We start from the raw sequence: 14,552 nt of genomic DNA, 5'->3' as shown, positions 1-14,552 counted from the left end.
GAGAAGGACCAGGAGGAGAGAGACAGGGCAGCGGGGTTCTCAGGCCATGCAGGAAGCATAAAGGAACATAACAACAGAAAAGCCCCACTAAAACTAAAAGGATGACAATAAGGGTAAAACCAAAAGTAGAAAGAATCAGAAAAATGTAAACATTAAAGAAATGCTCTTCACCTTAATCAGGATGGAGCTGATGATCTGTTATAAATATGAGTAGCTGCTCTTTTACTGCATCAGAAAAACCATGAAATTAAATGATAAAACATAACATGCTGCCTGGACAGGAGACCCCACACTCCCTAGAAAGGTATTTTTTTTGGGGGCCAAATTGAATTCAAAGTTCAACAGGAAGTGACTTTAGGGTTTTTGGTAATGCACCCCCTTGACATAACGCTACTGTGACAGGGTAGGAACCAAAGTGTAGCAGGGTAACAGGGTAGGAACCAACGTGTAACAGGGTAGGAGACAAAGTGTAACAGGGTAGGAGACAAAGTGTGACAGGGTAGGAACCAAAGTGTAACAGGATAGAAACCAATGGGAACAGGGTAGGAATCAACGTATAACAGGGTAGGAACCAAAGTGTGACAGGGTAGGAACCAAACTGTGACAGGAGTAGGAACCAAAGTGTAACAGGGTAGGAACCAAAGTGTAACAGGGTAGGAACCAAAGTGTGACAGGGTAGGAACCAAAGTGTGACAGGAGGAACCAAAGTGTGAGGAACCAAAGTGTGACAGGGTAGGAACCAAAGTGTGACAGGGTAGGAACCAAAGTGTGACAGGGTAGGAACCAAAGTGTGACAGGGTAGGAACCAAAGTGTGACAGGGTAGGAAACAAAGTGTAACAGGATAGAAACCAATGTGAACAGGGTAGGAATCAACGTATAACAGGGTAGGAACCAAAGTGTGACAGGGTAGGAACAAAGTGTGACAGGGTAGGAACCAAAGTGTGACAGGGTAGGAACCAAAGTGTAACAGGGTAGGAACCAAAGTGTGACAGGTAGGAACCAAAGTGTGACAGGGTAGGAACCAAAGTGTGACAGGGTAGGAACCAAAGTGTGACAGGGTAGGAACCAAAGTGTGACAGGGTAGGAACCAAAGTGTGACAGGGTAGGAACCAAAGTGTGACAGGGTAGGAACCAATGTGAACAGGGTAGGAATCAACGTATAACAGGGTAGGAACCAAAGTGTGACAGGGTAGGAACCAAACTGTGACAGGGTAGGAACCAAAGTGTAACAGGGTAGGAACCAAAGTGTGACAGGGTAGGAACCAAAGTGTGACAGGGTAGGAACCAAAGTGTGACAGGGTAGGAACCAAAGTGTGACAGGGTAGGAACCAAAGTGTGACAGGGTAGGAACCAAAGTGTGACAGGGAGGAACCAAAGGTCGATGTCTCTACTATGGGAACCTGCCCCACAATGGAAGGGACGAGGGCACGACCTGGGGTAGTGAAGAATTACAGTGAACAGCATCGCAGAAAAAAATGACTGCACTAACAGAGGAAGAGGACAAAACTAAATCAGAGCAAAGAAAGAAAGAAAGAAAGAAAAGAAAAGAAAAGAAAGAAAGAAAGAAAGAAAGAAAGGATATATATATATATATATACACATTAACACATTCTATTAAAACAAAATGAAACTGGTTGCTGCATATCTCACATGCAAATTGGTCAGGCATGCTGCAGTGAACATAAATGAAGACAACAGAGCCAGGACAAAAACGAGACAGCAAAGAGAAGGGTATAGTGAACCAAACCAAAAGTGCAAAAAGGAAAAACAGAGTCAATTATCAAAGCATTTATTTGTGTCCCAGAACCCAGACCCAACAGTGCTGAGAGGAGAGGACCATCATACTGGGACCGACATGGTACTGCCCCACTGAGAGGAGAGGACCATCATACTGGTACTAACATGGTACTGCCCCACTGAGAGGAGAGGACCATCAGAACTGGGACCAACATGGTACTGCCCCACTGAGAGGAGAGGACCATCAGAACTGGGACTAACATGGTACTGCCCCACTGAGAGGAGAGGACCATCAGAACTGGGACTAACATGGTACTGCCCCACTGAGAGGAGAGGACCATCATACTGGGACCGACATGGTACTGCCCCACTGAGAGGAGAGGACCATCATACTGGGACCGACATGGTACTGCCCCACTGAGAGGAGAGGACCATCAGAACTGGGACTAACATGGTACTGCCCCACTGAGAGGAGAGGACCATCAGAACTGGGACTAACATGGTACTGCCCCACTGAGAGGAGAGGACCATCAGAACTGGGACCGACATGGTACTGCCCCACTGAGAGGAGAGGACCATCAGAACTGGGACTAACATGGTACTGCCCCACTGAGAGGAGAGGACCATCATACTGGGACCGACATGGTACTGCCCCACTGAGAGGAGAGGACCATCAGAACTGGGACCGACATGGTACTGCCCCACTGAGAGGAGAGGACCATCAGAACTGGGACCATCAGAACTGGGACCGACATGGTACTGCCCCACTGAGACGAGAGGACCATCACACTGGGACCAACATGGTACTGCCCCACTGAGAGGAGAGGACCATCAGAACTGGGACTAACATGGTACTGCCCCACTGAGAGGAGAGGGACCATCAGAACTGGGACTAACATGGTACTGCCCCACTGAGAGGAGAGGACCATCATAACTGGTACTAACATTGTACTGCCCCACTGACAGGAGAGGAGAGGACCATCAGAACTGGGACTAACATGGTACTGCCCCACTGAGAGGAGAGGACCATCATACTGGGACTAACATGGTACTGCCCCACTGAGAGGAGAGGACCATCATACTGGTACTAACATGGTACTGCCCCACTGAGAGGAGAGGACCATCAGAACTGGGACCAACATGGTACTGCCCCACTGAGAGGAGAGGACCATCATACTGGTACTAACATGGTACTGCCCCACTGAGAGGAGAGGACCATCAGAACTGGGACCAACATGGTACTGCCCCACTGAGGAGGAGAGGAGAGGACCATCAGAACTGGGACTAACATGGTACTGCCCCACTGACAGGAGAGGAGAGGACCATCAGAACTGGGACTAACATGGTACTGCCCCACTGAGAGGAGAGGAGAGGAGAGGAGAGGACCATCAGAACTGGGACTAGAGTACAATTTTTTTATGGGATTACTGTCCCAAAAACAACAACAAAATACTTAAAGGCATAATTCTGTCCTTGAAACTTTACATTGAAATGGTGTAGAATTCCATTCATTACTATGGAGGACTGTTTCCTACTGGGGAGTACCAAAATGGCCGAACGGTGGCTTCAAAACCTCTCAATGGCCAATACACCGCATTCAGCAATCTAGGGTTTATATTCGGAAAGTTTTCAGATCCTTCGACTTTTTCCACATTTAGCCACATATCAGCCTTATTCTAAAATGTATTAAATTGATGAAGGGGGAAAAAAACAATCGTCACACAGAACCCTATATTGACAAAACAAAAACTGTTTTTTTAGAAAATGTTGCTAATTTACTACAAATAAAAAACTGAAATATGACTTTTACAGAAGTATTCAAACCCTTTACTCAGTACTTTGTTGAAGCACCTTTTGGCAGTGATTACAGCCTTGAGTCTTCTTGGGTATGACGCTACAAGCTTGGCGCGCCTGTATTTGGGGAGTTTCTCCCATTCTTCTCTGCAGATCCTCTCAAGCTCTGTCAGGTTGGATGGGGAGCGTCGCTGCACAGATATTTTCAGGTCTCTCCAGAGATGTTCGATCGGGTTAAAGTCCGGGGGTCTGGCCATGCCACTCAAGGACATTCAGAGACTTGTCCCGAAGCCACTCCTGCATTGTCTTGGCTGTGTGCTTCGGGTTGGTTGCCCTGTTGGAAGGTGAACCTTCGCCCCAGTCAGGTCCTGTGTGCTCTGGAGCAGGTTTTCATCAAGGATCTCTCTGTATTTTGCTCCGTTCATCTTTCCCTCAACCCTGACTAGTCTCCCAGTCCCTGCTGCTGTAAAACATCCCCACAGCATGATGCTGCCACCACCATGCTTCACCGTAGGGATGGTGCCAGGTTTCCTCCAGATGTGACGCTTGGCATTCAGGCCAATGAGTTCAATCTTGGTTTCATCAGACCAGAGAATCTTGTTTCTCATGGTCTGAGAGTCCATTAGGTGTCTTATGGCAAACTCCAGGTGGGCTGCCATGTGCCTTTTACTGAGGAGTGGCTTCCATCTGACCACTCTACCATAATGGCGTGATTTTTGGAGTGCTGCAGATATGGTTGTCCTTCTGGAAGGTTCTCCCCATCTCCACAGAGGAACTCTAGAACTCTGTCAGAGTGACCATCGGAGTCTTGGTCACCTCAGTGATCAAGGCCCTTCTCCCACAGTTTCCCAGGGGGAATTGATTGCTCAGTTTGGCCTGGCGGCCAGCTCTAGGAAGAGTCTTGGTGGTTCCAAACTTCTTCCATTTAAGAATGATGGAGGCCACTGTGTTCTTGGGGACCTTCAATGCTGCAGAAATGTTTTGCTACCCTTCCCCAGATCTGTACCTCGACACAATTCTGTCTCAGAGCTCTACAGACAATTCCTTCAACCTCATCGCTTGGTTTTTGCTCTGACATCCACTGGCAACCGTGGGATCTTATATAGACAGGTGTGTGCCTTTCCAAATCATGTCCAAATCAATAGAATTTACCACAGGTGGACTCCAATCAAGTTGTAGAAACATCTCAAGGATGATCAATGGAAACAGGAAGCAGCTGAGATCAATTATGAGTCTCATAGAAAAGGGTCAGAATACCTTTCTGTTGAAAAAGTTTAATACATTTGCAAAAAATGTTTTAAAAAAATAAAGTTTTTGCTTTGTCATTTTTGGGGGTATTGTGTGGAGACTGCCGACATCCATTTTACATTAAGACTGTAACTTAACAATATGTGCAAAAAGTCTGAATACTTTCCGAATGCACTGTACAGTAGTACATCGATGCGTAGAGCCTTTTACCCTGGCATTTGAATGGATGGTTCTGTCTCTATGATCTACAGAAGAACAAGCAGTCCGTTGATTCAAGGTTCCTACAGGGGAATGTTGACGCCAATGCTGAATAAAGGGGCTTCAGGTAACTAGGCTACGGTATGAATCACTTACATCGGATTGGCTTCATGTTTGTCTCGCCCTCTCTCCCTCTCTTTTCCTCCCCCCCCCTCTCGGTCTCTAGTTATGTCATTTTGTATTAAAGAGAGAGCGTATACTCAACAGCCATCCTCTCTCTCCCTCTCTTTTCCTCTCCTTCTCTCACTCCCCCCTCTCGGTCTCTAGTTTTGTAATTTTGTATTGAAGAGAGAGCGTATACTCAACAGCCATCCTCTCTCCCTCTCTTTTCCTCTCCTCTCTCCCCCCTCTCGGTCTCTAGTTTTGTCATTTTGTATTGAAGAGAGAGCGTATACTCAACAGCCATCCTCTCTCCCTCTCCCCCCCTCTCGGTCTGTAGTGTTGTCATTTTGTATTAAAGAGAGAGCGTATACTCAACAGCCATCCTCTCTCCCTCTCTTTTCCTCTCCCCCCCCCCCCCTCTCGGTCTCTAGTTTTGTCATTTTGTATTGAAGAGAGAGCGTATACTCAACAGCCATCCTCTCTCCCTCTTTTCCTCTCCTTCTCCCCCCTCTCGGTCTCTAGTTTTGTCATTTTGTATTGAAGAGAGAGCGTATACTCAACAGCCATCCTCTCTCCCTCTCTTTCTCCCAAGCAGCCAACCATCCCCCCCTACTCTCAGTCCTAGTTTTGTCATTTTGTTTTGAAGAAGATGGGGAGGGATGGACTCAACAGCCATCCTCTCTCCCTCTCTTTGTCTCTTCTCCCCCTCTCAGTCTCTAGTTTTGTCATTTTGTATTGAAGAGAGCATAGATCACTAGCAGCCATCCTCTCTCTCCTCTCTAACTCTCCCAAGCAGCCAACCATACACTCCCTGACCTACTCTGCACTGTTGGATAAGGCCACAGGGACAAAAAGACACACAGAGGTTTAGATGGGAGAGTAAGATGGGGAGGGATGGACCAGGAAGTGAATTGTGGGTAGTGAAGTTTGTAAGGGGTTGGGGGTCAGGTGATAGATAAAAACCTTTCATGACATTAGGATCTGTGAGGTTCCGCCAACAGATCATTGAGATCATAGCCTGGAGTCTGTCCTCTTCCTCTTCATCATCATCCAGCGAGGGAGCACGGCTGCCCGTGGTGTGGTGGTAGTTTATAGTCACTGCTATATACCAGGTAATAATACACACAGAACACAGTTAAACATATAACACAGCGCCATCTATAGGCCGGGTGGTGTGGTGGTAGTTTATGGTCACTGCTATATAACCAGGTAATAATACACACAGATCACACAGTTAAGTTGGTGGTTGAAGATATCCCTCTAGTGGTGTGGGGGCTGTGCTTTGGCAAAATGGGTGGGGTTATATCCTTCCTGTTTGGCCCTGTCCGGGGGTGTCCTCGGATGGGGCCACAGTGTCTCCTGACCCCTCCTGTCTCAGCCTCCAGTATTTATGCTGCAGTAGTTTATGTGTCGGGGGGCTAGGGTCAGTTTGTTATATCTGGAGTACTTCTCCTGTCCTATTCGGTGTCCTGTGTGAATCTAAGTGTGCGTTCTCTAATTCTCTCCTTCTCTCTTTCTTTCTCTCTCTCGGAGGACCTGAGCCCTAGGACCATGCCCCAGGACTATCTGACATGATGACTCCTTGCTGTCCCCAGTCCACCTGCCCATGCTGCTGCTCCAGTTTCAACTGGCCTGGGCCCTAGGACCATGTCCCAGGACTACCTGACATGATGACTCCTTGCTGTCCCCAGTCCACCTGGCCATGCTGCTGCTCCAGTTTCAACTGTTCTGCCTTCAACCATGCTGGTCATTTATGAACATTTGAACATCTTGGCCACGTTCTGTTATAATCTCCACCCGGCACAGCCAGAAGAGGACTGGCCACCCCACATATGCTCTCTCTAATTCTCTCTTTCTTTCTCTCTCTCGGAGGACCTGAGCCCTAGGACCGTGCCCCAGGACTACCTGACATGATGGCTCCTTGCTGTCCCCAGTCCACCTGACTGTGCTGCTGCTCCAGTTTCAACTGTTCTGCCTTATTATTATTCGACCATGCTGGTCATTTATGAACATTTGAACATCTTGGTCATGTTCTGTTATAATCTCTACCCGGCACAGCCAGAAGAGGACTGGCCACCCCACATAGCCCGGTTCCTCTCTAGGTTTCTTCCTAGGTTTTGGCCTTTCTAGGGAGTTTTTCCTAGCCACAGTGCTTTTACACCTGCATTGTTTGCTGTTTGGGGTTTTAGGCTGGGTTTCTGTACAGCACTTTGAGATATCAGCTGATGTACGAAGGGCTATATAAATACATTTGATTTGATTTGATTTGATTAAACATATAACACAGCACCATCTACAGGCCTGGTGGTGTGGTGGTAGTTTATGGTCACTGCTTACAGTCTCTACAGCTTACAGTCTCTACAGCTTACAGTCTCTATAGCTTACAGTCTCTACAGCTTACAGTGTCTACAGCTTACAGTCTCTACAGTCTCTACAGCGTACAGTCTATATAGCTTACAGTCTCTATAGCTTACAGTCTCTACAGCTTACAGTCTCTACAGCTTACAGTCTCTACAGTCTCTACAGTTTACAGTCTCTACAGCTGTCTCTATAGTTTACAGTCTCTACAGCTTACAGTCTCTACAGCTTACAGCCTCTACAGTGTGTGTGTGTGTGTGTTTGTGTGTGTGTGTCTGTGTGTCTCTGTGTGTGTGTGTGTGTGTGGAGGGTGTGTGTGTGTGTGTGTGTGTGTGTGTGTGTGTGTGTGTGTGGTGTGTGTGTGTGTGTGTGTGTGTGTGTGTGTGTGTGTGTGTGTGTGTGTGTGTGTGTGTGTGTGAGTGTCTGTGTGAGTGTGTGTGTGTGTATGTGTGCTGTCTGTGTGTGTGTGGCTGTGTCTGTGTGTGTGTGTGTGTGTGTGTGTGTGTGTGTATTGGAAGGAGGGGGTAACTCACTGGAGTCGTGGTGGTGTCCAGGATACGATACATACACATAGTCAGCTGCTGTCTGCTCCTCTCCCTCCTGATCTACCAGCCTGACTGTGCTGGTCCTCTTCCTTACCTTAGGAAACCCCTTACCCTAGAATATACATACACACACACACACACACACACACACACACACATACACATTATACACTGTTGCAGGAGTCGGCAACGATTTATAGTTTATGTATACTAGATCACTGTATTTATGGTTTTGCTGTGTGACTCAGTTGGTAGAGCATGGTGCTTGTAATGCCGGGGTAGTGGGTTCGATTCCCAGGACCACCTGTACGTAAAACATATGCTGCATGGCTGTAAGTCGCTTTCCACAAAAGTATCTGCGAAATGGCACATATTATATATATTATAATTATTATATTATGTATATATTATAATTATTATATTATATATATATTATAATTATTATATTATATATATTATATTATAATTATTATATTATATATATATTATAATTATTATATTATATATATATTACAATTATTATATATATATTATAATTATTATATTATATATATGTTATAATTATTATATTATATATATATATATATATATTATAATTATTATATTATATATATATATTATAATTATTATATTATATATATATATTATATATATTATAATTATTATATTATATTATATATACACTTAAACACAATGTAACTCCAAGTCAATCACACTTCTGTGAAATCAAACTGTCCACTTAGGAAGCAACACTGATTGACAATAAATGTCACATGCTGTTGTGCAAATGGAATAGACAACAGGTGGAAATTATAGGCAATTAGCAAGACACCCCCAATAAAGGAGTGGTTCTGTAGGTGGTAACCACAGACCACTTCTCAGTTCCTATGCTTCCTGGCTGATGTTTTGGTCACTTTTGAATGCTGGCGGTGCTTTCACTCTAGTGGTAGCATGAGACGGAGTCTACAACCGACACAAGTGGCTCAGGTAGTGCAGCTCATCCAGGATGGTATATCAATGCGAGCTGTGGCAAGAAGGTTTGCTGTGTCTGTCAGCGTAGTGTCCAAAGCATGGAGGCGCTACCAGGAGACAGGCCAGTACATCAGGAAATGTGGAGGAGGTCGTAGGAGGGCAACAACCCAGCAGCAGGACCGCTACCTCCGCCTTTGTGCGAGGAGCAGGAGGAGCACTGCCAGAGCCCTGCAAAATGACCTCCAGCAGGCCACAAATGTGCATGTGTCTGCTCAAATGGTCAGAAACAGACTCCATGAGGGTGGTATGAGGGCCCGACGTCCACAGGTAGGGGTTGAGCTTACAGCCCAACACCGTGCAGGACATTTGGCATTTGCCAGAGAACACCAAGATTGGCAAATTCGCCACTGGCGCGCTGTGCTCTTCACAGATGAAAGCAGGTTCACACTGAGCACATGTGACAGACGTGACAGAGTCTGGAGACGCCGTGGAGAACGTTCTGCTGCCTGCAACATCCTCCAGCATGACCAGTTTGGCGGTGGGTCAGTCATGGTGTAGGGTGGCATTTCTTTGGGGGGCCGCACAGCCCTCCATGTGCTCGCCAGAGGTAGCCTGACTGCCATTAGGTACCGAGACTAGATCCTCAGACCCCTTGTGAGACCATATGCTGGTGCGGTTGGCCCTGGGTTCCTCCTAATGCAAGACAATGCTAGACCTCATGTGGCAGGAGTGTGTCAGCAGTTCCTGCAAGAGGAAGGCATTGATGCTATGGACTGGCCCGCCCGTTCCCCAGTCCTGAATCCAATTGAGCACATCTGGGACGTCATGTCTCGCTCCATCCACAGACTGTCCAGGAGTTGGTGGATGCTTTAGTCCAGGTCTGGGAGGAGATCCCTCAGGAGACCATCCGCCACCTCATCAGGAGCATGCCCAGGCGTTGTAGGGAGGTCATACAGGCACGTGGAGGCCACACACACTACTGAGCCTCATTTTGACATGTTTTAATAAGGACATTACATCAAAGTTGGATCAGCCTGTAGTGTGGTTTTCCACTTTAATGTTGAGTGTGACTCCAGATCCAGACCTCCATGGGTTGATACATTTGATTTCCATTGATAATTTTTGTGTGATTTTGTTGTCAGCACATTCAACTATGTAAAGAAAAAAGTATTTAATAAGAATATTTCATTCATTCAGATCTAGGATGTGTTATTTTAGTGTTCCCTTTATTTTTTTGAGCAGTGTATTATATTATAATTATTATATTATATTATATATATTATAATTATTATATTATATTTATTATATTATATTTATTATATTATCATTATTATATTATATTTATTATATTATATATTATTATATTATATTTATTATATTATCATTATTATATTATATTTATTATATTATATTATTATTATATTATATTTATTATATTATAATTATTATATTATAATTATTATATTATATTTATTATATATATTATATTATCATTATTATATTATATTTATTATATTATAATTATTATATTCTAACTACTATATTATATTATAATTATTATATGTATATATTATATTATAATTATTATAAATATTATATTCTAACTACTATATTATATTATAATTATTATATTATGTATATTATAGCTATATTATATTATATATATTATATTATTATATTATCATTATTATATTATATATATTATATTATAATTATTATAAATATATATTATACTATATTATTATATTATGTATATTATAGCTATATTATATTATATATATTATAATTATAAAATTATATATATTATAATTATTATAGTCGTAGGTGTAGGCTGTCTTACTATCCAGGTCTGTGCCCAAACAATTCGAGCTTCTACTTTAAAAAATCCACCTTTCCAGAAACAAGTCTCTCTCTGTTGCCGCTTGTTATAGACCACCTTCTGCCCCCAGCTGTGCCCTGGACACCATATGTGAACTGATTTCCCCCCATCTATCTTCAGAGCTCGTGCTGTTAGGCGAGCTAAACTGGGACATTCTTAACACCCCAGCCATCCTACAATCTAAGCTAGATGCCCTCAATCTCACACAAATCATCAAGGAACCTACCAGGTACAACCCTAAATCCGTAACCATGGGCAGACTCATAGATATCATCCTGACCAACCTGCCCTCTAAATACACCTCTGCTGTCTTCAACCAGGATCTCAGCGATCACTGCCTCATTGCCTGCGTGCGTACTGGGTCCGCGGTCAAACGACCAATGCTCCCTAAAACACTTCAGCGAGCAGGCCTTTCTAATCGATCGGGCCCGGGTATCCTGGAAGGATATTGACCTCATCCTGTCAGTAGAGGATGCCTGGTTGCTCTTCAAAAGTGCTTTCCTCTCCATCTTAAATAAGCATACCCCTACCAAAAAATGTAGAACTAAGAACAGATATAGCCCTTGGTTCACCCCAGACTTGACTCCACACAAAAACATCCTGTGGCATCGAATAGCCCCAGTGATATGCAACTTTTCAGGGAAGTCAGGAACCAATATACTCAGTCACTTAGGAAAGCTAAGGCTAGCTTTTTCAAACAGAAATTTGCTTCCTGTAGCACTTATTCTCCATGGACTTTAGTGTCTCAAATTATTTGGGAATAAGAGCACCTCCTCCCAGCTGCCCACTGCACTGAGGGATAGGAAACACTGTCTAGGTAAGGCTAGGAAACATGGTCACCACTGATAAATCTACGATAATCTATCATTTCAATAAGCCTGGCCAAGCCTTCCACCTGGCTACGCCTACCTACCCGGCCAACATCTCTGCACCCCTGCAGCAACTTTCCTTCTAGTCTTTCCTTATAGTCTTTCCTTCTTGTCTTTCCTTCTAGTCAATGACTGGAACGAATTGCAAAAAATCACTGAAGCTGGAGTCTTATATCTCCCTCTCTAACTTTAAGCATCAGCTGTCAGAGCAGCTGTAAATAGCACACCCAACTACCTCATCCCCATATTATTACTTTATCTTGGCCAGGTCGCAGTTGTACATGAGAACTTGTTCTCAACTGGCCTACCTGGTTAAATAAAGGAGAAATAAAAAAATAAACAAAAGTCGTCCCTTTACCTTTCTGTGACCAGAGTGGTGTTAAATCTGTTCTGGAGTCAGGTCTTAGAAACACACACTTACTACTTAACTGACGTCTCTCTTTATATAGTATTGTACTATATCTGTCTGAGGCCAGTTTTTAATAGCAATCACCTCTATAGTATTAGATCTGTTCTGAGACCAGGTCTTACCTTGCCTCTCTGTAGTATTAGATCTGTTCTGAGACCAGGTCTTACCTTGCCTCTCTGGCTCCAGAGTGGTGGCTCCAGCTGACCGCGGGGCAGCAGGCCCGTCTCCAGGCAGGACAGGAAGGCCAGGAGGTGGCCGCCGGGGGGGAAGTGGAGTGGGGGGTGCTGGATACCGTCCTGACTAACCAGAACCAAAGTCCCACCACAGTCCGCTGGGGGGAGGTAGATATGAAAAGAAAGGGTGTGAATAGAGAAAAATAATTTGAGAGGAGCAGTATAAAGGGAGTCACTAAGATAAATGAGGAAACTTGAGCAGCTATATCCTCCATCCTTCTGCCCTCTGCCGTTCTGCCCTCCGCCCTTCTGCCCGTCTGCCCTCCCGCCCTTCTGTCCTCCTGCCCTCCGCCCTTCTGCCCTCCGCCCGTCTGCCCTCCCGCCCTTCTGTCCTCCGCCCTTCTGTCCTCCGCCCTTCTGTCTTCCTACCCTCCGCCCTTCTGTCCTCCGCCCTTCTGTCCTCCTGCCCTCCCGCCCGTCTGCCCGTCTGCCCTCCCGCCCTTCTTTCCTCCTGCCCTCCGCCCTTCTGTCCTCCTGCCCTCCGCCCTTCTGTCCTCCTGCCCTCTCGCCCGTCTGCCCTTCTGCCCGTCTGCCCTCCCGCCCTTCTGTCCTCCTGCCCTCCGCCCTTCTGTCTTCCTGCCCTCTGCCCTTCTGTCCTCCGCCCTTCTGTCCTCCTGCCCTCCCGCCCGTCTGCCCTTCTGCCCGTCTGCCCTCCCGCCCTTCTGTCCTCCTGCCTCCGCCCTTCTGTCCTCCTGCCCTCCGCCCTTCTGTCCTCCTGCCCTCCGCCCTTCTGCCTCCTCCCCCCTCCGCCCGTCTGCCCCACCCGCCCTCCTCCTGCCCTCCGCTGTCCTCCTCCCCTTCTGCCTCCTGCCCTGTCCTCCTGCCTCCGCCCTTCTGTCCTCCTGCCCTCCGCCCTTCTGTCCTCCTGCCCTCCGCCCGTCTGCCCTCCCGCCCTCCTCCCCTTCTGCCCTCCCCCGTCTGCCCTCCCGCCCTCCGCCCTTCTGTCCTCCTCCCTTCTGTCCTCCTGCCCTCCTCCCTTCTGTCCTCCTGCCCTCCTCCCTTCTGTCCTCCTGCCCTCCTCCCTTCTGTCCTCCTGCCCTCCGCCCTTCTGTCCTCCTGCCCTCCCGCCCGTCTGCCCTCCTCCCCTTCTGCCCTCCCGCCGTTCTGCCCTCCCGCCCTTTGCCCTTCTGTCCTCCGCCCTTCTGTCCTCCTGCCCTCCTCCCTTCTGTCCTCCTGCCCTCCTCCCTTCTGTCCTCCTGCCCTCCGCCCTCCTGCCCGTCTGCCCTCCTCCCCTTCTGCCCTCCCGCCGTTCTGCCCTCCCGCCCTTTGCCCTTCTGTCCTCCGTCCTTCTGTCCTCCGCCCTTCTGCCCTGCTGCTCTTCAACCAAACCTGTTAAACCCTCCTTGACTTAATACCCACAAACAAGAAATTAATAGTTAATCAAAACCACTGATCGATAGCTTAATGGGACACGGTCATAAAGCGCACAGCCTCCCATGACTGCATACCAAGCCCTATGGGCCCTTGTCAAATAGCAGCCTATTCTCTATGGGGCCTGGTCAAATAGCAGCATATTCTCTATCTGGGGTTGATGGGAAATAATGAGGTTGACTGTAATAGTCTGTTAGGTGTGTGTGTGTGGGTGTGTATAGACTCACGTCGCTGGTGACAGTGAATGCACACGACCTGTCGTAAAGGCACGGTCAACGCATAGTCCCAATAGATACTGAGAGAGACAGAGAGAGAGACACAGACAGACAGAGAGAGACACAGACAGACAGACAGAGAGAGACACAGACAGACAGAGAGAGACACAGACAGACAGAGAGACACAGACAGACAGACAGACAGACAGACAGACAGACAGACAGACAGACAGACAGACAGAGAGAGAGAGAGACACAGACAGACAGACAGACAGACAGAGAGGGAGAGACACACAGACAGAGAGAGAGGGAGAGACACACAGACAGAGAGAGAGGGAGAGAGAATTAAATAAAATTATTGTGCCATTTTATGAAAAGGCCAACTAATTAACCAATACATTTGGACATGGGTTAGATCTTCATCCAGGGTGTGTTGGGGGAGATTAGGGGGTTGAGGGGGTGACAGGTTAAACACAATGATGTATAAACAGCAAGCATATAAATATGGTTGTGTTCCAAATGGTACCCTGGGTACCCTTTATAGTGCACTACTTTTGGAGG

The 14,552-nt window shown here is 46.4% G+C and overlaps 1 protein-coding gene across 1 annotated transcript in view; it reads right to left on the bottom strand.

The window, feature by feature from the left end:
• Positions 1 to 14,552, bottom strand: part of LOC118379318 (small G protein signaling modulator 2-like) — a 144,215-nt gene that overhangs the window by 43,654 nt on the left and 86,009 nt on the right. Inside the window, 4 exon segments of the mRNA XM_052485219.1 lie at positions 6,104 to 6,241; positions 8,032 to 8,155; positions 12,340 to 12,503; positions 14,004 to 14,071. Of these exon segments, the coding sequence (XP_052341179.1) occupies positions 6,104 to 6,241; positions 8,032 to 8,155; positions 12,340 to 12,503; positions 14,004 to 14,071 (494 nt within the window).

The sequence above is a fragment of the Oncorhynchus keta genome, chromosome 1, assembly GCF_023373465.1.
Source record: "Oncorhynchus keta strain PuntledgeMale-10-30-2019 chromosome 1, Oket_V2, whole genome shotgun sequence".
Classification (NCBI taxonomy): domain Eukaryota; kingdom Metazoa; phylum Chordata; class Actinopteri; order Salmoniformes; family Salmonidae; genus Oncorhynchus; species Oncorhynchus keta.
The sequence above is the reverse complement of the archived record's forward strand: the minus strand, read 5'-3'. Positions and strand labels throughout refer to the sequence as shown.